Source organism: Sarcophilus harrisii, chromosome 1 (genome assembly GCF_902635505.1).
Source record: "Sarcophilus harrisii chromosome 1, mSarHar1.11, whole genome shotgun sequence".
In the NCBI taxonomy this organism is placed as follows: domain Eukaryota; kingdom Metazoa; phylum Chordata; class Mammalia; order Dasyuromorphia; family Dasyuridae; genus Sarcophilus; species Sarcophilus harrisii.
This window is the reverse complement of record NC_045426.1, coordinates 345,433,040-345,460,189: the sequence shown is the minus strand read 5'-3', so window position 1 is coordinate 345,460,189 and position 27,150 is coordinate 345,433,040. Positions and strand designations below refer to the sequence as shown.

Here is a 27,150-nt window from a genome sequence, read left to right as displayed (position 1 = left end):
CTGTAGGCGCAGCAAGCTGAGGCGCCCTGCCTTCCCCCCTCCCCCCCGCAGAGAGAGCCAGAAGGCATGCTGGGAGCGGGGCTAGGTGAAGCGCGAGGCGCGGCTCCAGGACTGGTTACAGAAGCTTCGGGCCCTTAGCCGAAGCTGACAGAGGATTGAAGAGCGGGGCTGTCTTAAATAGCTGGAGGCGCGGCGGGGGCGTGGCGGGGGCTCGAGAAGGAACTTGGAGCGCCGGGGGCGGGACTTGCAGAGTAATTTCTTTCCCTCCTCCGCCTCCCTCGAGGTCAGGGGCGGGGCTTACCAAGGGATCCTTTTTCTCTTCCCCTCACTTTCCTGCCTTGAGTGACTGAGGGCGGGGCTTATTACAGGATCCGCCCCTCCGATGAGGGGGCCCGAGTTAGAGCCGGGGGCGGGGCTTATTACAGGATCCGCCCCTCCGATGAGGGGGCCCGAGTTAGAGCCGGGGGCGGAGCTTATTACAGGATCCGCCCCTCCGATGAGGGGGGCCCGAGTTAGAGCCGGGGGCGGGGCTTATTACAGGATCGACCCTGTGATGACGGGGCCCGAGTTAGAGCCGGGGGCGGAGTTATCTAAAATATCTGGGGGGCGGGGCGAACAGGGGGCCAAGTTGTCCCTTTCCCTCTTCCTTGCGGCAAGGGCGGGGCTTACGCGAAGACCCGGACGAGCGGAACGGCTAGTAGGCTTCGGGAGCCCGAGCGTGTCGGGGATTGTCGCCATGTCTTTCTGTTCTTTTGGCGGAGAGGTTTTCCAGAACCACTTTGAGCCAGGTAACTGGCTTCGGGTCCCGGGGCTGCTGGGAACGAGGAGAAGCCCCTCCCCGGGAGGGAGGCGGGTGAGGAGGAGGGCCCGATCCTTCGGCGTGGGGCTGGAGTGGCAGCAAGGGGCGTGCGGAAGGCCACGGCCCCTCAGTTTCCCCATATGTAAAATAGAACTGACGCACCTTCTGGGCCACTTGGAAGGCCCTTTGTAACCCTCAAAGCCTTTTTTTTTTTTTTTTAGCAGATAATTCTTTCATTTATTTATTTATTTATTTTTAAAATAACTTTTTATTGACAGAACCCATGCCTGGGTAATTTTTTTACATTATCCCTCGCACTCACTTCTGTTCCGATTTTTCCCCTCCCTCCCTCCCTCCACCCCCTCCCTCCCTCCCTCCACCCCTTCCTCCCTCCCTCCCTCCACCCCTTCCTCCCTCCCTCCACCCCCTCCCCCAGATGGCAAGCAGTCAATAAATAGGTTACAGTAGATCTTGTTATGAGAATTATTCCTTGAGAATATGTGGAAAAATGGGGAAGTCTTAGTGGGGATTTTTTTCTATTGGAAAGGGCTTTTATTGAAACAAAATATAAACAAAAAAAAATAATCCTTTAATAACTCAGAGGAAAGACTATCTTAAAAATATCTCTAAGTAAAAGTTTATAAAATTTAATGTTTTCTACCAGGAATCAGTTTTTAAAGCTTTGTAGGTAAAAACTAATTATAATAGCTTCTTTAAAAAAAAAAAAAAAAGACTTTTTTTTTTTTAAACTGGGAATAAGTTTTTAACTAACTTTTTGTTTCGTTGAAAAAGGATCATAGAATCAGTTTTCCAACTGGTAAGTCTTCTGAAGTTCAACATCCCTCAGTTTACTGATGAGGTTAAATGGTTAACAGGCCCATGGTTACACAGTGAATTTTCAGAAATAAGATTTGAAACAACTCGAAATCCAGCACGCTATAGAAAGAAAGAATGGTGTGCTTTGACATCACTAATTTTAAAGCAATACTCGTGGCTCAGGATACAGTGATCATTTTGCTCCTTAAGCTTTTCCACTGGCTTTTAACTAACATTCCTAGATCCCTCTCAGTAAGAAAGAAGTAAGGTCTATGTGTGAAGCTTGTATGGGTGTATAGGTTCCTAGTTTAAGTGAAGATTATTGTGATCCCAAAAGTGAGTGGTTTGGATTCTGGAAGATCTTACAGAAGATCTGTATCTTTATCAAGAAAACCCCAAATAGGGTCACAAATGACTGAAACTACTGAAAAATAGCAAAAGGATCAGCCTGAATTTTGCTTCTTTGCCCCTTGCCAGATTTGTTATATGGCTATTATGGTAACAAGAAAAGTGCTAAGCCCTGGGGATACAAAGAAAAACAAAAAGTAGTCCCTGCTCTGAAGGAACTCAGTGTGGTGGAAGAGACAATATGCAAACTAGAATGTACAAACAAGATATATTATAAGGGGCATACTCACTGAGAGAAGGCCTGAATGAAGCTTTGAATGCTCTTGCATGTGGCTCTCTGTGCTGGTGTTAGCTAGTAGGTGCTCTCTGTCTGTCTCTGTCTCTGGTCTCTATATCTGTCTTTTCTCCCTCTCTATTTTTCTTTTTCCTCTCCCTCCTTCTAACCCCTCCTTGGAGAATTCTTTGCCCCTTGGTTTTGTGATGAAAATAAAAAGTTCTAGACTTTCCAGTTTAAAGTCCTTTGCCAAGTACAATCTGCCCTAATTTTGCTGCCGTCCCCTTCTCTGCTGCTATTTATATAACTAGTTGTATTTTTCTTATGTGAGAAAGAGTTTCTGAAAGCTGGAGTGTACTGTGCCTCTGACTTTTTTTTTTTAAATCTCTTCCTTCATTTTCTTTTATCTAGTTTTATAGTTTTAGACTTAGAAAAGAACTCAAACTATAGGATCATAAACTTAGAATAGAAAAGACTTTTTTTTTTTTTGAATGATTGACTTTTTTTTTTTTAATAATAACTTTTTATTGACATAACCCATGCCAGGGTAATTTTTTTACAACATTATCCCCTGCACTCAGTTCTGTTCCTATTTTTCCCTCCCGCCCTCCACCCCCTCCCCAGATGGCAAGCAGTCCTATATATGTTGAATATGTCGTAGTATATCCTAGATACAATGTATGTGTGCAGAATCAAACAGTTTTCTTGTTGCACGGGAGAATTGGATTCAGAAGGTAAAAATAACCAGGGAAGAAAAACAAAAATGCAAACAGTTTACATTCATTTCCCAGTGTTTTTTCTTTGGGTGTAGCTGCTTCTGTCCATCATTGATGAATTGAAACTGAATTAGGTCTCTTTGTCAAAGAAATCCACTTCCATCAGAGTACATCTTCATATAGTATCGTTGTTGACGTATATAATGATCTCTTGGTGCTGCTCAAGAAAAGATTCTTTAAAGGCTTCAAGTCCAGAATTCTCTGTGAAGCAATCAGGATTAAGTGACTTGTCCAGTATCTGAGGCAGAATTTGAACTCAGGTCTTCCTGACTCCAGGACCAGTGCTCTTATCTACTGTGCTACCTAGCTGCCCCGTAATGTCCCTTTACAGTTGGGGAAACTGTAGCTCTGAGAGGTTAGGGGACTTGGTCAAGATCACATAGATAAGCAAATAGCAGATTTGATATTAAAACCCAGGTCCATTTCCATTCTTATTTTACATTGGGACATATTTTGTTTTCTTATTTGTGAGGTGTTGATACTTAGTAGGAGTCTTATTATAAAGACATCCTATGAAGCCTATTATATTATAAATTCAATTTTACATCATCTGTTGTTGAATTCTCTCTCTTATAGGATGGTTTTCTGATGAACTTTGTGAACTTTTTCTGGGCACTAAGTTGTTATCCCATTTGGTGGACTCAGCTTTTTGTTTCCACTCCTCTGTACAGCTTCAGGCAGTTGGGAAGCTCCCTTTGTTCACTTGAATTCAGCAAGTCTGCCATGTCCAAAACTGGGGTTTCAGCCAGTCAAGGTTTAGAAGAAAGCAAAACTGGCTGGACATTCTTGCTTCTCCTTCTCCATGTGGGACTAAATCATATAATCACAGACTCTCAGAATGTTCAGGACTTGAGTTATTTAGTCCAACTTCTTTCTTTGTTTTATACGTGAAGAAATTAAAGCTCAGAAAAGGGAAATTAGCCAAGCTTGTGGTTTCCTCATATGTTTAAAGACCCAGTATTATTAAACTATAATAAGTTCATTTTGGACAGATGCTTTTAGAATACCTGAACATATGGGGCTCAATTCTTGGGGCCTTGTTTTCTTCATGTGTGGTTGTCAGAAGGCTAGATTTAAGGTCAGAAACACCTATATTGAAATCCAGCCACTAATATTTACAGTCAAGTCACTTGATCCTCTGAATTTCTTTACACTTTATAAAATGAAGATGATAATATCTATAGTATCTACCTCATAGGATTTTATTTTTTGGTCTGGATTTGGATTTCATGAAATCATTGGAAAAAATTAAATCATTAAACAACTGTTGTTAAGCACTTAGAATATTCAAAGGAATTATTGTGTTAGATACTAGGTGAGGTTGCTTTTTCCCCCTTCTCACCAAAAGGTATGGTTATTATTATGGTCTGTTCCAAAATACATTTATTGTACAGTATTAAATATTTGTATTACAAAAATATTTGTGTTATAAATATTCAGCACTATACAATAACTCTAGTGTAGGATAGATTGCATAGATTTGTGTTGTAATATGAATATTAAATATTATACAATATTACATAGGATAGACTATAATAACACATTTGTAGCAGTCTTTTAGGTTTAAAAACACTTTCTTCATAACCCTGTGAAATAGGTGACATAAGATTTCATTTTGCAGGTTTTAAAATGGTGCCTCAGATTTGCTCAGGATCACACCATTATGTGATATAAGGAGCTGGACCTCGATAAGCATTAGATAACTACTTTGTGCTGGGTACTGGGGATGCAGAGACAAAACTGAAGTCCCTTACCCCAAGGAGCTCACTTTTTCTTTTTTTAAGAAAAAATTATTCTCTTTTGTTTTTGCATCCCTTTAATTTCCAGTTACATTCCTTCTTCATTCCTCTCTACAGTCAACCATTCCTTGTAACAAAGAATTTTAAAAGCATTTTAGCAAAACTTACCATGTCAACTATTCTGACAGTGCTTCAACATCTCATATCTGTGCAGGCCCCTCATTTCTGTAAAGAAAGAGGGGTACATTTTCTCATCACTTTTCTGAGACTAGAAAGTTTACATTTTATTGTCAGGAAACAACATGCATAAACATAAGTAAATGAAGATAATTTCTCTAGAGAGGGCATAGTTGTGTTATAATTGACATTTGTCCAGCACTTACATGCTTACACTGCAATCCTGGGAGGTAATAATTACGAAATTCTCTGAGAGGTTAAAGGAAAGATATCTTGCTTCTGACAAAAGGGATCAGGAAAGATTTTATAGAGGGATTGATATTTGAACTGGGTATTAAAGGATTGGATAGGAGTTCAGAAAACAAAAGATGGGAATATGGATTTAAGAAAAGACAGAAAGTTGGAAATGCCAGGGAAGAGGAAGAGGACACTTAGCCTTGGTTTGGTCTGTAGGGTAGTTTACAGGCAGATGAGAGTAGGATCACATGTATGTTGTTGACAGGGGAATTCCATAATTAGCTTAATGATAATACAAGGAGGTGAACCTTTGGGGTTTCAGTTGCATTTCCCAGTGGACTCCTTACCCCTTCACACCTAATTGGAGTTTGGGGGAAAAGATATGAGTTCAGTTCTGGAGTTTAAGATTTCCAAAGGACATCTAATTGAAGATGTGTAAAAGACATTTGAAGATGCAAGGGTACTTCCCCATGGCTGTACTCACCATCCCAGTTACTTTTTGATTCCCTTACCACTGACTATTCCTATCTATATCTTATTTGTCTTCCTTATAATGTTAGCTCCCTGAGGGTAAGACACTGTGTGCTTTTCTTTTATGTCTCTAACCCTTAGCACAATGCTAGGAAAAGAGTAAGCATTTAATAAATGCTCATTCATTCATTCTTAGTAAATAATTTTAAATTCCAAATTCTGGGTGTAATGCTGTGGAAGAAGATTCTGTCTTCCAAACACCTAAATTTAAATACTCCTTTATCCTCTTACAGCTTAATACCCATATAACCTTGGGCTAGGTATTCTCTTTAGGTCACAGTTTTATTTGTGAAATAGGGGGTGAGGAGAGAAGTTTGACTAGATAGGCTTTAAGGTTCCTTCTAGGAATTTATGATTTTTTGGACTAAACATTTTACATGGGAGGTCAGAAAGATGGATGTTTAATGCTTCTATGATCTGGTATTATGGTGACATTAAAATCTATAGCTGAAATCTAACAGCTAAGAGCTGAATGGAATGAACTAAGATGAGTGATTCTAGCACACATTCTTCTTATAAGGGATCCCTCTTTGAGGGATCCACCTGGAATACCTTCCATCCAGCTGGGTTGAATTTGGACTATCAGACATACTACAGAAGACAGTTCTGGTGATCCCTTCCAACTCTAACTGAAATTTTAAGTTTACATAACTTTCTAGCATTTAATTTAGTAATTAAAAAAGATAAAGTTTCACAAGTTCATAGTGTGTGTTGCTCATTTTTATGTGTGGACTTTTTGATAGTTTACTTTTATCCTTTTCATTTGGCAATCGATTTAAATTCATCTTTTTTTTTCTGTTTATCTTTTCTGGTATCCTTTAACCCTTTTTTGTTTCTAGTGGGCATGAGTTAGGACAATGGCAAATTTCCTTGTTTTAGAGGGAATGAGCTTGGCACAGTAAAGAAATTTTCACTTAATCTTTGCTTAGTCACTAGCTGTATGACTTCAGACACAATCATTTAATCTTTCTGAGCCCCTGAAACTTTGTCAATTTGGGACAAAGAATAATGTTCTGCCTCTATTTAAAAGTTGTGAGGAACAAATCAGATCATAAAACACCCGTCTACTTAATTCAATGAACTACTATTATTAGAGATTAGAAACATGACTGAATGTTTGTGAAGTTCAGTTGTCCATGCCAGTGCCTCCTGGAAAGAGTACAGGAAATTAAAAGCTATTGTAAAAGTACTTTAGAAAGTGAAAGGTAAAAGCTGGAACATAGTCATAACAAGATAGGGGAAACGGGATGGTTTGAGTTCTCTGATTAGAAACCTTTGTAGCTAAATTGAACTATTTTCTTTCTCCAGTGGATGGCATACCAAACCACAGATTAGGAATTCTAAATTAGACTGGCTCTGTGAAATTGAACATAAACAATTCTTTCTAGATGTTGCCTTTCATAGTGCATAAGCATAATAACATGATAATATAGGCCTGCATAAAGCTTTCCATTCTATCTAGTGTTTCGTTATTTAAAAATATCTTTTAAAAAATGGAAAATTACCAGGTACTTAAACCTGGATCTTGATAAAACAGGATCAGTTTGATAAGAACCCATGTAAGCCTCTTCCACCATCTCTGACTCCACCTTTTAAAGGAAATACAGAAAGACCCTTTGGAGTCAGTTGCTGTAGCCCTAAAGCTATTGAGTATGTTTTTAGCTGTAATTATTCCTATTATCTATCTGTTGTTTTATTTGCAATGGACTGAGTACTCAATTTAAGTACTCAATTGAGTATGTTTTTAGCTGTAATTATTCCTATTATCTATCTGTTGTTTTATTTGCAATGGACTGAGTACTCAGAAGACTTGGGTTCAAATCCCACCTATGATACTAGATGTGTTATCCTGGTCACTTATCCTCTCTATAAATCCATTTCCTCACTTGTAAAATGAAGGGGTTAGACTCCCTGGTCTCTAAGGTTCCTTGGGGTTTTAAATTTATGTATGGAATATTACTGTTTTGTAAGAAATGACCAACAGGATGATTTCAGAAAGGCCTGGAGAGACTTACACGAACTGATGCTGAGTGAAATGAGCAGGACCAGGAGATCATTATATACTTCAACAACAATACTAGATGATGACCAGTTCTGATGGATCAGGCCATCCTCAGCAACGAGATCAACCAAATCATTTCTAATGGAGCAGTAATGAACTGAGCTAGCTATGCCCAGAAAAATAACTCTGGGAGATGACTAAAAACCATTACATTAAATTCCCAATCCCTATATTTATGCCCACATGCATTTTTGATTTCCTTCACAAGCTAATTGTACAATAATTCAGAGTCTGATTCTTTTTGTATAGCAAAATAATGTTTTGGTCATGTATACTTATTGTGTATCTAAGTTATATTTTAATATATTTAACATCTACTGATCATCCTGCCATCTAGGGGAGGGGGTGGGGGGGGGGTAAGAGGTGAAAAATTGGAACAAGAGGTTTGGCAATTGTTAATGCTGTAAAGTTACCCATGTATAAATCCTGTAAATAAAAGTCTATTAAATTTAAAAAAAAATTAAATTAAATTAAAAAAAAAATTTATGTATGACCTGAGAACTAATGTAAACTGATCATCATATTGCTGAGACACCATTCTGAACATCATGTTAAAGTAAAATCATTTCCCCCTCCTCCTTCAGCATAGTCCCTAATTAGAGGATTCTCAATGATTTTTGACTACAGAGGGAACACAGATTACTTTTATAACAAACAAGAAAGAGAATTTACTAAATATAAAGTTAGAAAACTGACAGTTTCTGTGTTTTTATTTTCAATTAGGTGTCTACGTCTGTGCCAAATGTGGCTATGAGCTCTTTTCCAGTCGTTCAAAGTATCAACATTCCTCTCCATGGCCTGCCTTCACTGAGACAATACATGATGACAGTGTGATGAAGCGGCCAGAGTTTGGTCGGCCAGAAGCCTTAAAAGTAAGGGGAAACATTTTTTTGTTATTTAGTAATTGTACTTTCTTAGGCACATTAGATAAGATTATTTGAGACTGGTCTGAAATGTAAAACTTATAAAATTCAAATGTGCAGTGATTTTTTTTATCATTATATGTAGTTTTATGAACTTTTTTTAAAAAAGCACTTGAACATTTATGAAATTGATGCCTTTTGTTTTTATATCATTTGTATCATTCATTTGTGAATATCCCCCTTCCCACTAAGCCATTCTTTGTGCCAGGGAAAAGGGGGAAAATAGATCAGCAAAATCATTGTCATCTGAGAGTTTTGCAGTTTTCCATACCCATAGTCCCCCACTTTTTCAGTAAATGGAGGAAGGTGAACTCTTCTCTGAGGTTAAAATAGTTTCCTTTCTATTTCAATTCTTGTATTTATTGTGAATTATGTACTCTTTTCTTTCTTTCTTTTTTTTTTATTAAAGCTTTTTTTTTTTTTTTTTTTACTAAATATATGCGTGGGTAATTTTTCAACATTGACCTTTGCAAAACCTTCTGTTCCAAATTTTCCCCTCCTACTTCCCACCCCTTCCCCTAGATGGCAAGCAGTCCAATACATGTTAAACATGTTAAAATATATTGGAGTCTTTTCTTTAGAATGACCACAAATCAAGGTAGAACAATTAGCTTTGGTAAAAGAAGTAAAAACAATTAAAGTAGGAATGTGTATGTGTGTATGTGTTTTCATAATCAATTTTAACTCTAGAAGGTCCTTTTGAAGTTGCATGTTCCTTCTTTTGATTAACTTGCAGGTGTCCTGTGGCAAGTGTGGCAATGGCCTGGGCCATGAGTTCATCAATGATGGACCCAAGAAGGACCAGTCCCGCTTTTGAATATTCAGTAGCTCGCTGAAGTTCATTCCTAAAGGTGAGTTCTCCCTCTCAGGTGAGATAGTGCCTTCTAACCAAGCAATTTCTAATGAATTTACTTTTGATTTTCAGAAGCATTTACACGTTACATTTTTAATTTTCATTAAAATCTGGAGAAGACCTTAGAGACTCCATAGTCAAACCATGAGACATAGAGCAAGAAGGGACTTTCGAGATCATTCAGTGCATGGGTATTGACTGTACTTAGTTCAATTCTTCATGCCAGTGGTTCTAACTAAGCAATGGCCAATACTCCAAAGAAGCACCTATGAGTGAAGACTCTTTCTTTAGGGTCCTTGTGAGACTACAGTTTGCAGTAAGGCCTTTCTCTGTGGCAGCAATTTTGTTACCATGTGGTTTTTGTTTTTGTTTTGTTTTTCTTGAGGCAATTGGGGTTTAGTGACTTGCCCAGGGTCACACAGTACCTTGTATTTTAGCTACCAATTTGACATAAGGTATCTGTGGAGCCCCCTTAACATTTGTTACTTGCTTTCTTGCCATCAACATAAATGTTGTCTATAAGAATTTATTATATTGCCAAATATGCCTATGACCTCATTTGTTCTCTAGCCCTTGCTTACTTCCTTTTAGAAAACACTCTATTTGCCATTGACATTATTACAGGATGGAGGAGGTGTCTCTGAACCTCAGTTTCTTTTATTTTTTTCTAATTAACAAGTGTTTATTTCCTCTCCCTCCTACTTCCTCTTCTAATCGGATAGTAAAAAGAAAAGAGAAAAAGAAATTGTAATAAAGATTTTGTCAAGTTGAAACATTCTTTCTGACTTCAGTTCTGTCTGGTGTAAATCTGTCTCATTCTGCACTTTAGGTCCCATCACCTCTCCCCATCCAGAGAAAGTGGCAAGCCTCTGGAACTGTGGTTTGTTATTGCATTGGCCAAAGGTCTAAAGTCTCACCAAAAATTTTAGCATGCATCATAACTTGAACTTCAACAGTTATTTGTTACGTACCTACTATACTTTCGCAGTTTACTCCCGCTATATATTAAGGATACTGGATCAGAGGCAAACATTTTTTTTCCTAAAATCTGGATCTGTGACTTAATTGATTTAAGCAATTCCTATCAATTCCTACCAATTAGGAAAATCCTACTATTGCAAACAAACAGCTCTTCTGTAATTTATGTTCTTAGAAAGTTGCTTAGAGAACTTAGAAATTAAGTGACTTGTCCAAGATCATACAACCAGTATGGATCAGAGGCAAGCAAAGGAATGAGCATTTTTATAGCTTCTACCATGTGCCAGGCACTTGTGTTAAGTGATTTACAAATATTATTTCTCTGATTTCAGGATTGGCTCCTTATTTATTATTATCTCTCTATGTCTTTCTCCACCTCAACATGTCTTCATGAAAATGATTTTAATCCTGTATAGTTGTAGGTATCTCATTATGTATATATGTATTGTGTATATTTTTCTCTGCTTACTTCTCTCACTGTGCTCTATGATGAGTGGGCTTCCTTCCCTATTTATATACATACATATAAGTAAATGTATATATGTGAATTTTCATATTCCTGTTCAAATGTGACCTTAAATATAGAAATTTTTTTATGTCCATTTGAAATGGATTATGTTAGATTAGATAGAACAGTGTAGAATCAGGAGACCTGGAGTCCAATCTTAGACACCTATCTGTGTAAGGATGGACAAGTGACTTAACATCACAGATCCTCAATTTCCTCTACCTAAAGAATTGTTATAAGAATGAATAATATAATATATGTTGAATGCTTGCAAATTTGAAAGTCCTCTCTAAATTTGAGTTATTATTTAGATGAATAAAGCCTAATTCATTGTCTGAGCATCCCTAGGCAAATGGAAAAAAAATTTAAATCATGGGGACTGTTATCCTATAGAAAACTTCTAAACAGTCATAATCCAAAATAGTTGAACTTTTCAGTTTAGAATTCTAGACTCCAAGGATGAGGTTCCTACTGACTTGATGATTCTTAAATAAAAAAAGACATTTCATGACATATGATTTTGACAAGTCACTTTTCTTCTCCTGGTGCCAATTTCCTCCTATAAAATGAGGAAGATGGCCTCAAAGGTTTTTTCTCTGTTTGTATCAGAACCAGCCAGAAATTCCAGTAGTCTTGATTACCGCCTAAGTGTTGGGAATGCTGACAGGATCTTCTTCATATAAAGCTAAGAGCTGATTAGGCTTGTAGACTGTTTACTCTATAGGTAAAACAAGAAGACTTAAAAGGGATCTAGAGTTCCTGCTTATGAAGCCAGCTAGATGATTGACTAATCACATGACTGGGAGCTTCCCACTATGTATGTGTCAGCCAAAACTCAGTCAATGTAAATGAAGCTGGAGTATATATGAGGGCTTCCCTGGAATTTTCTAATCCAAATAATATCAGATGAATAGAAATTATTTCATTTTAATGGGAAGGTCTCAAAATGTGTAATGGTTTAGTATTCTCAAAATTAAGAGCTGTTATTTTTCTTTTTTTTCTTTTTCTCAGGCAATGAAACTTCAGCTCCCAAAGGAAAGTAATTGTGCAGTCAAGAGGAAGTACTGGTTGTAGACACACTGCAACCACTAATTTATTTTGTAGTCATTGATTGGAATTGGAGTTCATAAAAGTTCAGACTGGTGGCTGAGAAAGCCACTGAAGAAACTAAAAAGGCCTTGAAATCAGAAGATCTTAGATGGAGAGCTGGAGAAACCTTTGAAGCTATTTACAACCACCCTTCCCTTTATAACTGAAACAGGGGAAGACTAGAGAAGCCAGCTGAGCTGAAGAAAGCCACACAAGTGATGATAGGGGATTTCAACTTAGATCTTCTGAATTCAAATTTAGCATGTTTTCCAAGATTCTGCCTCTTCTCATCTCCTTTAGGTAGATTTTGTAAGGAAAGGACTAGTATTTAGGGAATGGGAAGAGCAAGTGAAAAATTAATGATGAACAACCCCTTCTTGAGTCAAGTTTATAAAGTTTAATTAGAATTTCTTTTTTTTTTTTCTTTTTTTTTTGAGAGTATAAATTCCAAATACATAAAACTTAGATTTTCCTAAACTTTTGGCCAAAAAGAGATAGAATTTTTAGTGTAAACCATTGATTATTTCCTGTCTAATCTCATCATATTTATCAGCGTGCCCTCTCTAACTCTGAGGTTCCAAAGGATGATCTTCTGAACTCCATGTGGTCTAATTTTGAAAGAGAGTTTGATTGACTTTAAGTAGCATAAACCAGATTTCCACAAGGCTTTAGTAAAGAATGCAAACCCTGAAGATCTTATCCTGTTATTTTGGTTTGGGGTCACAGTATGAATTACCCTGGTTAAACCCTTCTAGGATGACCATGGTGATGAAGGTTAGTGACTCAATCAGAAAACAGTTTGGATTTTATCTTGATTTGCATACAATATATTTTAAAGACAGATTTTTAAATGTTTCACTGAAACTTGCACTTTTTGAGCTTATGAAATATGTAGTTAGTTGATTGCCTCTGAATGTGGAAAGGACTACTTCCTTTACTATATTTAAGCATTTTGTCTTTCTGTTTTTGCCTGGCACCTTGATTTTAATGATCAATTTTCAGTTCTCTGGCAGAGAGGGGAAAAGCCTCATGTTCTTTTTTTTTTTCTTTTTTTGGTCAATTTCCATAGATTATTTGAAGAAGGCCCTTCACAATTTATAATTCCCAAGCCATATTGTCTTTCTTGTCAATAGGAATCCAAAAATGCCTCCTTTGATGATAGCACATTGTAGTCCTGTTGACACAAAGAATGTAAAGTTCTTAGGAATTACTTATCATGAATGTTAGAGATTAGTTCATTTTCAGCAAGGAAGATATCCACCATTATGACTCCCATGCATCTCATAAATTCTCCTGTATATTTGTTACCTTTTTGCCATAAATAGATGACACCGAGCAATGTGTGTCATCATTCAAAAGATTTTTACTATACCATTATCCTAGTAGAGGCAACCTGGAAGAAGAGAGTCTCAAATTTGGAAACAGAAAGATCTTGGTTCCAAATTCATCTCTGCCAGTTTACTAGCTATGTGATTATGGTATTAAACTTTACCTCTGAGGCTGAGGCAGCTAAGACTTGCTAAGTTAAGTACAGCTGCTGTAAGAACTCCATACCCATAAAATTTCAGCTCCTTGAAGCATCCTCATGTTTTCTTTGTCTATGTGGTAGTGATTGGAGAAAAAAAAAATAATTTCATTGTTTGAAAAAATCATGATGTAGAATAAAAGAATGTATAATTTTGAGTCCACTTTGTCCTTTATTTAATGTTGGAAGAATTGTCATATACCTGTTCCTTTTCATTATCTTTTTTTTTTTTATGCTAAAGATGCTAATTTTATGCATAGTTTGAGCAGCTGTTGGAGTCTTAAGACATCAGGAGTCAGTTCTTGGCTGTTTCATTAACTCACTGTGCAACCTTGAGCAAGAAAACACTTAACCTTTCTGCATTTCTGTTTCTCCATCTGTAGACTCTGACCCATCTCAATATGTGGTGTAATTAGCTGTTTGTAAAGAGGAGGGAGATAGAGAAGGAAAAGGAGGGGAATACAATTTAGCTGCTGATTCTATGCATTAACTGGAGATTGAGCCATGCTATTATTGCTGAATCAGTAATGGCTTTGCCTGAAAAACTGTTTCTCTAACAAAAAGCATTTGAACTTTAACCTGAGTTGTATTGGGTTTTTGGTTATATAGTGGGGTTATGTTGGCGGTAGTGATGTTAGACGGGGATTGTGGAATGGTAGATGCCCAGGGAAAGGGAAAAGCAAAAATATATAAAGAGATTTCTGTAGATCATTCCTAATTTAGTTATCTTAGGACTTGATATACTCCAACTGCTGAAATTCATTGGTGTGGGTGCTGTACAAACTATAACATACCTTTTATGTACCATAATATAGTATTATACACTGAAGGGGCCTTTTTTCAGAGTCATTCCAAGCCTGATGGTACCTGTACTTGTATTTCACTGGTATAGCATTAGAAATTTCAAGGACAGGTAGTTGAGATCTTTAATGGAGGGGTCCTAAATCTATTAATTATCTGAAAATTAGAGAATTACTCCAAAAGTACTCCACAAAAGTTTAAAAATTCTTCTATGCTGTGGAGTGATCCTGGTTTCTCAAGACTGTGATGATCAATTGTTAAAGCCTGTAATATCTGTTATCTAAGCCTTCTCTTCAAAGAAGATTGGTCACTAAGTGGTAAATTCAACTGACAGCAGGTAAAGAGAAGAAAAGGGACTAGGCATTTATATAGTGATGAGTCTTGAGTCACTAGGTGGGGTTGGCAAAGAAAGCCTGGAGTACTTATAAGATTACTCTCTGAGGCAAGCAGGGAAGGGCAATGATGGGGATCAGCTCAACCTTACAGCCCTCTTCCCCCCTCCCCCCACTCAGATCTTGTGTAACCCTACCTTTCTGTATCTAATCAGAAAGCCAAGTCATGTCAAATCCCCAAGGTTAAATTTTCCCTATAAATCTATTCATGACCTCCATCACCTTTACTGAATCCCTTTTGGGTTAGCCTCCAACCCCTTGTGATCTGCTTTTGTGATATCTTTCCTCTTACCCGCCATGCCTTTCTCCTTGTTATAGTTAACTCTTTTGGGGTACTAAGCACCTCTATGGATTTAACCTGCCTATCAATGACATATTCCCTTTCTCCTGATTAATTGTGAGTTCCACTAGGGAATTTGTGTTTTTCATTGATAATTGTCTTTTTGACCCTTTTCTTGCTAATTATATGTTATCATGACTATTTTACCTCTTCATTTTTTCTGTAACCTTTTCTCATAAATAAATCTATCTTTTGCCAAAGAGAAAGGCCATTGTGAGTCACATGACCAAACCCCAACATTTGATGCTAAATTCCAATCTCATCAGTTGGTTTGCTGAGCTGTGTACCAGGTTTTTAAAAATATATAATTTTAGTCTCACAACAATCTGGGAGGTTCATGCTTTTCTTATTCTCAGTTTACAGTTTAACAGATAAGTGAGACTAAGTGACTTTACCAGTTTCACACAGCTAGTAAATTCTTGAATCCAGATTTTAACTTAGATCTTCCCAACTCTAGACCCAGAGTTCTGTCTCCGAAATGGTGGAGTGCTATCTACTGAGGTGAAGGGGTTGAGATCAGTAGGAGTGGAAAGACTCTGGACAGGCTTTGGAAGTTCACAGAATTATAAGCTTTAGAGCTGTGAAATAGCTTTGGATATTTTGTGGACAGTTTCTTCCTCATGAATTTCTGCTATTCAGATCATGGGTTGAAATTCAATTGTTAGATGTTTCTGACACTGCTTTGGTGAGATGTGCCCTCTTGTTTTCAAAAAAACTCAAAACCCCAAACCAAAAAACCTCACAGAAACTCTGTTCTCCAAGCACCTCTTTTCTTCCCCCCCTCCTTTTTTAATCATGTTCTTCCCTTTCTTCTCTGTCTTCCTCCTTCATGGACTTCCCACAGCTATACTATGGTACTCCTTCCCAGATTGGAAATAAAGCTTAGCTGCAGGGCTGATTTGGTTACTGTTGTTCCTTAATCAGATTTTTTCACCAACTTCAAAGTGCAGATAAAGCCTCTGATCCCAGCCCTGCCTTTGGTGTGGTTACTTTTAAGACTATCTCCTTTATTTTTAAGAATGTCTCCTTCATCTGCCTATGTAATGGCAGGACCCCATGAGATCAGGTCTGTTTGCTGACTTGGCACCTTGTCTGGTAAGGTCAATGTGTCAGTTGTTAAAAATATTAAGGAGAGGGGCATGATGGGAGAGGCAGGGGCGGGGGGGGGGGGGGGGGACCACCCTAAGCAAGTGGGGGAAGAAAGGGGGAGAAACTGAACAAAATAGTAATGTCTCTGCAATTCCCAATCCTTAAGCAAAAGACAGCTGGGTGTTAGACAAGACAACTTGACCAAGCTATAGCTTCACTCTTGAGATTTGATTTCAAGCTCAGTTCTCCCTGCCTAGCTAAGTAAGAGTCCACCCAGCCAATATTTTTTGTTCCACAGAATCAAAATCACAGAATTTTTGCATCTGGAGAGACTTAAGTTATCTACTGCTCTCCATTTGTATCCATTTTTCAGTCTCACTTTAAAAACAATGGTGCTGGGGTGTGTGTGTGTGTGTGTATGGGGAGGGGAATGTTAGGTGAATATCAAATTATTTGATGTGAGAATACCTCGAAGCCTTAGGGGGAAAGTGCTCTCTTAGCATTATTGCTTGTTTTTAAAGTCCATGAGGTGCCTGGGAACATGATCCTTTGTCTGTTTATTTTATAACTCAGTTGTGAAGGGGGATGGGTGGACTTGAAGGGATGAGCAGGCTGGCACAATCATAAAGACATAGTCCAATTAACTCTCTATCCATATTGTTCAAATGTGGGCCTTTTCTCATTTGCTTAGGGTGGTGGCCTGGTACAGCTCTCCATTCTGCCAGAGGGTCCTTGAAGGCTACAAAGAGTTGTTGACAAATCTTGGATTAACTGGTTCTAGGAATGAAGTCTTCATCCAGTGACTTGACCTAATTAGAAAAGATCTCCAAACTTTTCCAATTCTAAATGCCCCTAGGCTTTCCCCTCCCTGGTTAGCTTCACTTAGTGTGGGTAAAGGAAATTCCAGGAAGAGTCTGGTGATAACTGATTGGGAGCTTAAAAGGAAGTGTTATAGCCAGAGCCAAACTTTATCAGTCAGGTGTCAACCAGGACCTTGGGGGGAAAAATAACCTGGAACCTGTCCTAATTGAAAATGAAATGTTAGTAACTTTGTGGCTCCTATCTGAAACATAACCTTGTGGAACAAGGAAGGTGATACTTAATATGTCCCAGTTGGTAGCAAAGAGAATTCACCAGGTGTTCAGGCCCTTGGAATGCCAGTATTAGTATTACTTATGTGTATATCAGCTTATGCAAGTCGAGAAGACTCTTTCTGAAACTCTTCACCCTGTGAATTTCATTGTCTGGAAAGGTCAGTTGGGTGGTGAGTCTTTTTATTTATTTTTTAATAAGTTGTGAATCTCAGTATCTCCTGTCAGTTCCATCTCAGGCAGGAAAAGGCAAATGTAATAACTTCTGCTTGTACCCCATTTCTGAAAACGGTCTCTGGTAGCAGCTGCAGAGGAAACTTGGTGCTGGTAGAGCAGGGAGGAGAAATTCTCTCCAGACAAAGGGGTGAAGTTTCTTCCTGCTGTACTGATGTACTTTTTGCACCTGGAAATATAAGGATTGAGGACCCTGTTGATTTCTAGCCAGGCTATCAGTTTGTTTCTGTCTTGGTCCGCTTTTTTTTGTAGTCGCAATTCCAGGCAAGGGGGAGGCATGTGGAGTCGTGTTTCCAGTAGGAACATTTCAGATGAAATCATAAATTAAACCCTATGTCCTTGTTGGGTTATATCAGAATCACATTGCCACTACATCATTTTCCTCTCTAGCAAACAAAGAGCTCTTTGAGAACACAGCCTTCCTTCTCCCATCCCCCTCAGTGAGCCCACCAAGCCTTCTCCTGAACCCTCTTGCAGCTGACAGTCCCCCTCCCTTCCAAGGCTTGTTTCATCATTTCCACATATGTACATATTTTAAATAAACATATTCAAAATCCTGTTGAGCTTGAGATTCTATATCTTGGGTCTCCAGCCTAGACTAGGCTTTTATTGGCCTGTCCGCAAACCTCTCCAACACAAGGCTTATAATAGAATTGCAGACACAATCTTAACTTTTATGTCAGCAACAGAAAGCAGCTATCTGTCTAGGCTTCTGTGAAACAAAGAGTTTGTACTAACAGCCAGACTTCAATCTCAAAGTTCAACTTAGTATCTCTGCATCCTTCTAACTATACATGCCCAGAATTGTCTTTACATTGTCTGAGACTGTCAGCACCATATAAAGACCTACCTCCACTGATGAGGAAACACATTTGTGTTTATGAGTTAGATTTCAGAAATATTTGTGCAACTTACAGTAACTTCCTATTCTTAGGTAATAGAAGGCATTGTGTAAGAGAGGCCGGAGCTCATTGCAGGTCAGTCCAGTTCACTCAGGGTCCTAGGAACTTGATGCAAGCTGCCACCCGGCACCGGTATAGGAAATAGGACCCTCCCAGGTTCTCTAATTGCTAGGTAGCTATTGGGTGGACGGGACTGAAATTGCCCACGGCTCCTTTTCTTTACACCTTCTGAAGCTAAGCTATTGCCCAGGTTCCTTGGCAACTAGGAACAGCCCCACCAAATCTCCCTTGGTGCATCTAGTAGCACAAATGGGAAAAAAAAATGTCGAATCTGGAATGAAAAGACTGCTTCAGGTCCCAGCTTTGCCTCTCCATCTCTATTTGCTTGGGCAAGTCACTGTCTGTCTGGGACTCAGTTACCTCATCTGTAAAATTAGGGGATTGGATTAGCTGCCCCGAGGCCCCTTCCTCACATGAGATCAAATGAGAGAATCTTTGTCAAACACTTAGCACAAAGCCTGGTACAGGTTGTTCTTGAGTTATTTCATCCTGTCTGATCCCCATTTGGGGTTTTCTTAGCAAAGATACTAGAATGGTTTGACATTTTCTTCTCCAGGTCATTTTACTGATGAGGAACTGAGACAGTTAAGTGACTTACCTAGGGTCACACAGCTAATAAATGTCTGAAGACAGATTTGAATTCAAGTCCTCCTGACTCCAGGGCCACTGCTCTATTGACTGTAACATCTACTGCCCCTCCCCTCCCTGAGTTCCCCTACAAAGTAGGCACTTAATAAAGTCTTGTTCTCTTCCTTTTCTCTTTTCCCCTTCAATCCCTAGATTTTTGTTCCTGTGATCCTCTAGGTTTAAGTGTTCTGATGATCCCAATCCTGCTTCTATGAAGTCTTTGATCAGTTAATGAACATTTCTTAAGGGCCTACTATGTGTCAGACTCTATACTAAGCACTGGGGATTTAAAGAAAGGCAAAGAAATAGCCCCTGCTCTCAAGGAATATTTATTGACTGGCTTTTATGCAACCTCAAATCCGGCTTTAAATTTTTGCATAATATATTCTGCTTAGTACTCAATTGTATATAATTTGTTTTTATTCCCCCTACTTGCCCTTTCCTCTCTTCCCCCCTCCACAAACTGAATTAAAGGTAGAGATCATAATGTCTCCTCCTATCTCCCTCCTTTCTCCCTCTGTGGACCCCAGCAATTAGGTAGGGCTCAGTGTATAATAGGAACTCAGTAATAAATCAACAAGCACTCCAATAGCTACTGTGTACCAGGCACGGGAGATAAAAAGACAAAAATGAAACAATTTTTGACTTTGAAGAGTTTAAATCAATACAAGGTTGAATTAAACTGAACCCTTCAGATCCAGAGGGAACAGTGCTGGAGCTGAGGCCTTGGGCCTACTGTGGGACCTCAGGCCAAGGAAGATCTTTGAGTGAAAGACCTATAAACCTGGCCCCAGGGTATTCTGGAGAGGAGGGTCATCCCCTTACCCGCCCCCCTACTGTATTTTCCTGGCTGTCTTACACCATAATAGAAGTGGAGACACATGTTCAAGGCAAGTTTAGTAAGTCTGGGGCCTTTGGCCAGGGATTCAGAGACATATTCTATCCCAGGGGTGCTCCTGGGCTTGTTGCCAGGGCCCTGCTGGGTTGGAATCAAGTGGGCTGTAAAAATATTCTTAAACCACAGGATTACACAGGTGGAATTTTCATTTCAGTTTTTCTAGATGAGGAAGTCTCTCTCTCTCTCTCTCTCTCTCTCTCTCTCTCTCTCTCTCTCTCCCCCTCATTTTTTTTTCATTCAAATTGGTTGTTACTTAGGGTAACCCACAAGCAGAGAGGAATTGTTGAGATCTCATCCTTGGTATCACATGATAGCTTCCACCAGTAAGATCTAAGGCTTCTGTCCCATTGTGGATTTCAACTCAAACATCAATCTAGAGTTTCAATGTTACCTGCTAGACCTACTGTCCCATCTTCTCAACAGAAGGTAGAATGTTTTCAGTTGATTGATGCATGTCTCTCGGATGATCATGGATCAGAATAATAATACTCCTTCTGCCACCCTCTACCCTCTGAGTCTGTGGGAATAAATGAGGTTGCATCAATGAAAACATGGAACTTTGAGACAAAGAGGAACTAGTGACCATTGCTGTTATTTGTGGCCCATGTTGAAAATGTCTTACAATTCTTAAAGGAGCCGCTAAGGGGCAGAGTTGCTATTTCCAAAAAGATGGCCAAAGTCGGCATTGTACCTTGCTCTTTCAGTCCTTGGAAGAGTTTGTTAATGGTCCTGGACTTCCACCATAAAATGACCTCAGTTGGGAGACGCAACCCAGCGAAGGGGCACAGTTAAGTTTAAGCACATCGACAAATGTCGAATGTATGGATTATTTTCTTCCGGAGAGAAATGTGGTTCATTACAGTAAGCGGCACATCTCTGAGAAGGATTCCGAGTTGACTGCGCTGTTCTGGATTCTAATTTCCGTGGTTTGCAGTGTGCTGCATTCCTGGCTGGCCAGCCGGTCGTGGAGAGCTTGCCATGTTTAGATATTCTAACAGTTTTATATAGTATGAAAGTTCTCTGTGGATGTTGTTGCTACCAGTTACGCTTCATCTGTAACTCATTACTGTTGTTGGCACCAAGTCGGAGATGATATGGTGTTGGGAGTCTAACAGTTGGAGGTTATTAACTTGTTTAACATTGTTTATACAAAGCTGGGGATTTTTCCTTTTTATGTATTAAATAGAGAGGCTGTGTACCTCCTCCAGTGAGTCTTTAGCAGCATTTTAAACATTCTTCTGCCGCCCTTTGGTCCTGATTTTTTTTTTGGAGGGGGGGGACACAAAGGAATTGCTCTCCCACATGGTAACATCTGTATGGTGGGAGGCTGTTTCCTCAGCTGTAGAACAGTCCTTTGGAGAGTATTCTAGTTTCTCCCCTTCCTCCTGAGTCCAGGAGACTCCCTTCTGACCTAAACCCTTAATGAGTTTCTCCCAAGGGAATATTCACATAGGGTCATCTTCAGGCATTCACCATTACCATCACTCCAGGTGTCCTTCCTCTGGCTCAGAAAACCTGAAAGAAAACTTGATTAGATTTTTATTGGAGCTCAACAGCATTTTCCCCCACTGATGTGTTTGGAATTCAGCACCAAATGATAAGATTGGTGTTCAGGCACTAAATGCTGGGGTTCGGTCATGTGAAGAATTCACAATGGCCGTTCTCTTTGGCAAAAAAGAGGTTTATTTATGAGAAGAGATTACAGACAAAATGAAGAGGTACAATAGACACCAGGAGTAATAAATATGAAATAGATTTAGGAGAACATATAACAATTAACAATGGAAAAGACAATTTCCCTAGTGGAACTCACAATTAAGCAGGAGAAAGGAAATATTCCATGCCCTTAATTGGCAGGCTAAATCCATAGAAGAGTTTAGTACCCTAAAAGAATTAGTTAGCTATAAAAGGAGAAAGAAACCATGAGGCGTGGGGGGGGGACAGGGAGTGGGGGGAAGAAGGATGAGAATATTAATCTTATTGGTACTTCAGTTTTTCTCTGCCGACCCCACTTAGTTACTCAGGACTTCATCACTATCTCTGACCTCAATGCTTTCTTGTAAAGGATGTTGGGGTTATCTGTGGAGTTTTGGCTTTAGAACATAACCCACTTTAGATTTGGAGTCTAGAGAGCTTGGGTTTGCGTGTTCTAGCTGTGTGACTCTGAGCAAATCATTTAATCTACCTGAGCCTCAGTTTTCTTTTCTGTAAAATGGGGATAGTCATAGCACCTATCGCAAGAGAATTTTTGTGAGGATCAAATGCAGCAATATCCATAAGGTACAAATCTCACATCTCTATATAAATGTTAGCTATTATTATCATTATCTTTTGTCTCCTTCATAGTATGTTTCTTTTTTTTTTTTTTTTTTTTTTTTAAATTTTTTTTTTTTTTTTTATTTAATAGCCTTTAATTTACAGGATATATACATGGGTAACTTTACAGCATTAACAATTGCCAAACCTCTTGTTCCAATTTTTCACCTCTTACCCCCCACCCCTCCCTAGATGGCAGGATGACCAGTAGATGTTAAATATATTAAAATATAACTTAGATACACAATAAGTATACATGACCAAAACATTATTTTGCTGTACAAAAGAATCAGACTCTGAATTATTGTACAATTAGCTTGTGAAGGAAATCAAAGATGCAGGTGTGCATAAATATAGGGACTGGGAATTCAATGTAATGGTTTTAGTCATCTCCCAGAGTTCTTTTCTGGGTATAGTTAGTTCAGTTCATTACTGCTCCATTAGAAATGATTTGGTTGATCTTGTTGCTGAGGATGGCCTGATCCATCAGGACTAGTCATCATCTAGTATTGTTGTTGAAGTATATAATGATCTCCTGGTCCTGCTCATTTCACTCAGCATCAGTTCGTGTAAGTCTCTCAGGCCTTTCTGAAATCATCCTGTTGGTCATTTCTTACAGAACAGTAATATTCCATAATTTTCATATACCACAATTTATTCAGCCATTCTCCAACTGATGGACATCCATTCAGTTTCCAGTTTCTAGCCACTACAAAAGGGCTGCCACAAACATTCGTGACATACAGGTCCCTTTCCCTTCTTTATAATCTCTTTGGGATATAATCCCAGTAGTAACACTGCTGGATCAAAGGGTATGCACAGTTTGATAACTTTTGAGCATAGTTCCAAACTACTCTCCAAAATGGTTGGATTCGTTCACAACTCCACCAACAATGAATCAATGTCCCAGTTTTCCCACATCCCCTCCAACAATCATCATTATTTTTCCTGTCATCTTAGCCAATCTGACAGGTGTGTAGTGGTATCTTAGAGTTGTCTTAATTTGCATTTCTCTGATTAATAATGACTTGGAGCATCTTTTCATATGACTAGAAATAGTTTCAATTTCTTCATCTGAGAATTGTCTGTTCATATCCTTTGACCATTTTTCAATTGGAGAATGGCTTGATTTTTTATAAATTAGAGTTAATTCTCTATATATTTTGGAAATGAGGCCTTTATCAGAACCTTTGACTGTAAAAATATTTTCCCAGTTTATTGCTTCCTTCTAATCTTGTCTGCATTAGTTTTGTTTGTACAAAACTTTTCAGTTTGGTATAATCGAAATTTTCTATTTTGTGATCAGTAATGATCTCTAGTTCTGCTTTGGTCATAAAACCTTCCCCTTCCACAGGTCTGAGAGGTAAACTATCCTATGTTCCTCTAATTTATTAATAATTTCATTCTTTATGCCTAGGTCATGAACCCATTTTGACCTTATCTTGGTATACTGCGTTAAGTATGGATCAATGCCTAGTTTCTGCCATATTAGTTTCCAATTTTCCCAGCAATTTTTATCAAACAGTAAGTTCTTATCCCAAAAGCTGGGATCTTTGGGTTTGTCAAAGACTAGGTTGCTATATTTGTTGACTGTTTTATCCCTTGAACCTAATCTATTCCACTGATCAACTAATCTATTCCTTAGCCAATACCAAATAGTTTTGGTAACTGCTGCTCTATAATATAATTTTAGATCTGGTACAGCTAAGCCACCATCATTTGATTTTTTTTTCATTAATTCCCTTGAAATTCTTGACCTTTTGTTTTTCCATATGAACTTTGTTGTTATTTTTTCTAGGTCATTAAAATAGTTTTTTGGGAGTCTGATTGGTATAGCGCTAAATAAATAGATTAGTTTAGGTAATATTGTCATCTTTATTATATTTGCTCGCCCTATCCAAGAGCATTTAATATTTTTCCAATTGGTTAGATCAGACTTAATTTGTGTGAAAAGTGGTCTGTAATTTTGCTCATAAAGTTTCTGATTTTCCCTTGGCAGATAGATTCCTAAATATTTTATATTATCAGTAGTTACTTTAAATGGAATTTCTCTTTGTAACTCTGACTGTTGGATTTTGTTAGTGATATATAAGAATGCTGATGACTTATGTGGGTTTATTTTATAACCAGCAACTTTGCTAAAGTTGTGGATTATTTCTAATAACTTTTTAGCAGAATCTCTGGGGTTCTCTAAGTATACCATCATGTCATCGGCAAAGAGTGATAATTTGGCTTCCTCATTGCCTATTCTTATTCCTTTAATCTCTTTCTCAGCTCTTATTGCTATAGCTAGCGTTTCTAATACAATATTAAATAGTAACGGTGATAGTGGGCAACCTTGTTTCACTCCAGATCTTATTGGGAATGGTTGCAGTTTGTCTCCATTACATATGATGCTTACTGATGGTTTTAAATAGATGCTGCTGATTATTTTAAGGAAAAGTCCATTTATTCCTATACTCTCAAGTGTTTTTAATAGGAATGGATGTTGGATTTTATCAAATGCTTTTTCTGCATCTATTGAGATGCATAGTATGTTTCTGAGAGCAATACACTCAGTCTTCTTCAGTACAACAGAATAGTTCCACTCTCTGCTTTTTTCCCCCTGAGGCAATTAGGATTAAGTGACTTGCCTAGGGTCACACAGCTAGGTCTCTGTCTTTTTATTGACTGTGACTAGAAGGCTCAACTCCCCTTCCCCTCCCAGTTTCCCTGGTTTCCTTCAAAATACAGTTCCCATCTGACCTGTAGGAGTCCTTTCCCAATCCCCCCCACCCCTCCCTAAAGTGTTTTCCTTCTGAGTTTACCTTCCACTCATGCTAAGATTACCTTAGACTTACGCTATAAATTCTGTAAGTATAACTTTTTGGGGAGGAGGGGGAGGAGAGGTGCATGTTGTCTCTTCCATCAAATTGAGAGCTCCTTGAAGACCTCATAGTTTCTTGCTCCTTTTTATAGCTAACTAACTCTTTTAAGATACTAAACTCCTCTATGGATTTAGCCTGCCAATTAAGGGCATGGGATATTTCCTTTCTCTTGGTTAATTGTGAGTTCCAGAGGGAAATTGTCTTTTCCATTGTTAATTGCTATATGTTCTCCTTAGCTCTATTTCATATTTATCACTCCTGGTGTCTATTGTACCTCTTCATTTTGTCTGTAATCTCTTCTTATAAATAAACCTCCCTTTTGTCAAAGAGAATGGCCATTGTGAATTCTTCACATGGTTGAGCCCCAGTATTTAGTGCCTGAACATCAATCCTATCAACTTGGTGCTAAATTCCAAACACATCAGTAGGGGGAAATGCTGTTGTTTCTGTCTTTTAGTCTCTACCCAGGGCTTAGCACAGTGTCCAGCATATGGTTGGTTTATTGGTTGCTTGTTGGCCTTGATGGCTAGATCAAACTGACATCACTATGCTGGGGTCAGGGAACAGTGTGTCCACTATGGCTGATAAAACCAAGATGAGCTTGCAAGTTTCTACCACAGGTCAGGCTAAAATAGTCCATGTGAACATTTGGAGCGGAGATGTCTCTAAATTTGCTCATTTCACATTTCTTTTAAGCTACTGCAATTCTGTTTGCTCGTAAAGCTCGGTCTTTGATGTGGGCATGTCATACTGGGTGGTCCTGTGCCAGGGTCTCCCATGTCTCACAATTGATTCTTCAGAGAGACCTTGAGAATATGCTTGTAATATTTCTTCTGACTTCATTTGAATTCTTGCCTTGTATGAGTTCTCTATAAAATAATCCTTTAGGCAACTGTACTTTTTGGCATTCAGATGTGTCCAGCTCATGGGAGTTTGGATGCTTAGCAGTTCAGGTTGAGAAAGGACCTCAGTGTCTGGTATCTTACGCTGCCTGATGATCTTTAGAATCTTCCTAAGACAATTCAAATCAAAGTGATTTCATTTCCAGATATTGTGCTTTTAGTTTTCACCATTTAGTTTTCACGGCCATACAACAATGAAGTCAGCACAGGGACTCTAGACCTTCAGTTTAGTAGGCAGCGTAATACTTTTCTCTCACACTTTCCCTCCAAATCTTCCAAATACTGAGCTAGCTCTGGCAATGCATGTGTCACCTCATCATCTATGTATCCATCCCTGGATATATATATGCTGCCAAGGTAAGTGAGCATATCTATGGCATTCAAAATTTCTCCATTTGCTGTGTAATACCACACAGAAGGCACTTAATAAATGCTTTCGACTTACTACTGAAAAAAATGAAGGTACCAACTATATATAATAATGGATCACATTTGTATATTTCTTTTATGCTTTTCAATGCAGATTTTCAAAAATATGAAATGATGTCTCTCATAATAGCTTGGTAAGGTAGATGAGACATAGTACTCCTGTTAGACACTTAATTTTAATAATAATAATTGGCATTTAAGGAAAGAGAGGCCTACAGAAATTAAGTGATTTAAGGTCATGTGGTGAGTTAGTCTACCTATTTGGAGGCCAGGCCTCCTGACTCTCAGCCCTATGTTTTTTCCAGTGCCCTAGGCTATTTCTTAATGACAGGTACCCTGGGAAGATACAAGATTCAACTTTGCCCAGTTTAGGAAACTGGTCCTGTTGAGATCTCTCAGCTATTAAGCCCATGTTGTGACTATAAATTAATGAGTCGAATGTTTGTTTTTTTAAAACAAACACCAGAATTTGTACATGTAAATGAGAATGTTTCCCTTGGGAGGCTACACATTTATTCCAGCAAGGCTGCTATTCTCAGATCATGTCTGGACTCCTCTTTGAGAATT

At 38.5% G+C, this 27,150-nt stretch overlaps 1 protein-coding gene across 1 annotated transcript; it reads left to right on the top strand.

Annotated features, from left to right (window-relative positions):
• Positions 1-617: 617 nt before the first annotated feature.
• MSRB1 (methionine sulfoxide reductase B1) lies at positions 618-13,793 on the top strand. Its single transcript, XM_012543274.3, has 4 exons — positions 618-788; positions 8,483-8,631; positions 9,419-9,533; positions 12,033-13,793. The coding sequence occupies exons 1-4, from the start codon at positions 737-739 to the stop codon at positions 12,062-12,064; spliced, it is 348 nt and encodes a 115-aa protein (XP_012398728.1). The 5' UTR covers positions 618-736; the 3' UTR covers positions 12,065-13,793.
• Positions 13,794-27,150: the final 13,357 nt, after the last annotated feature.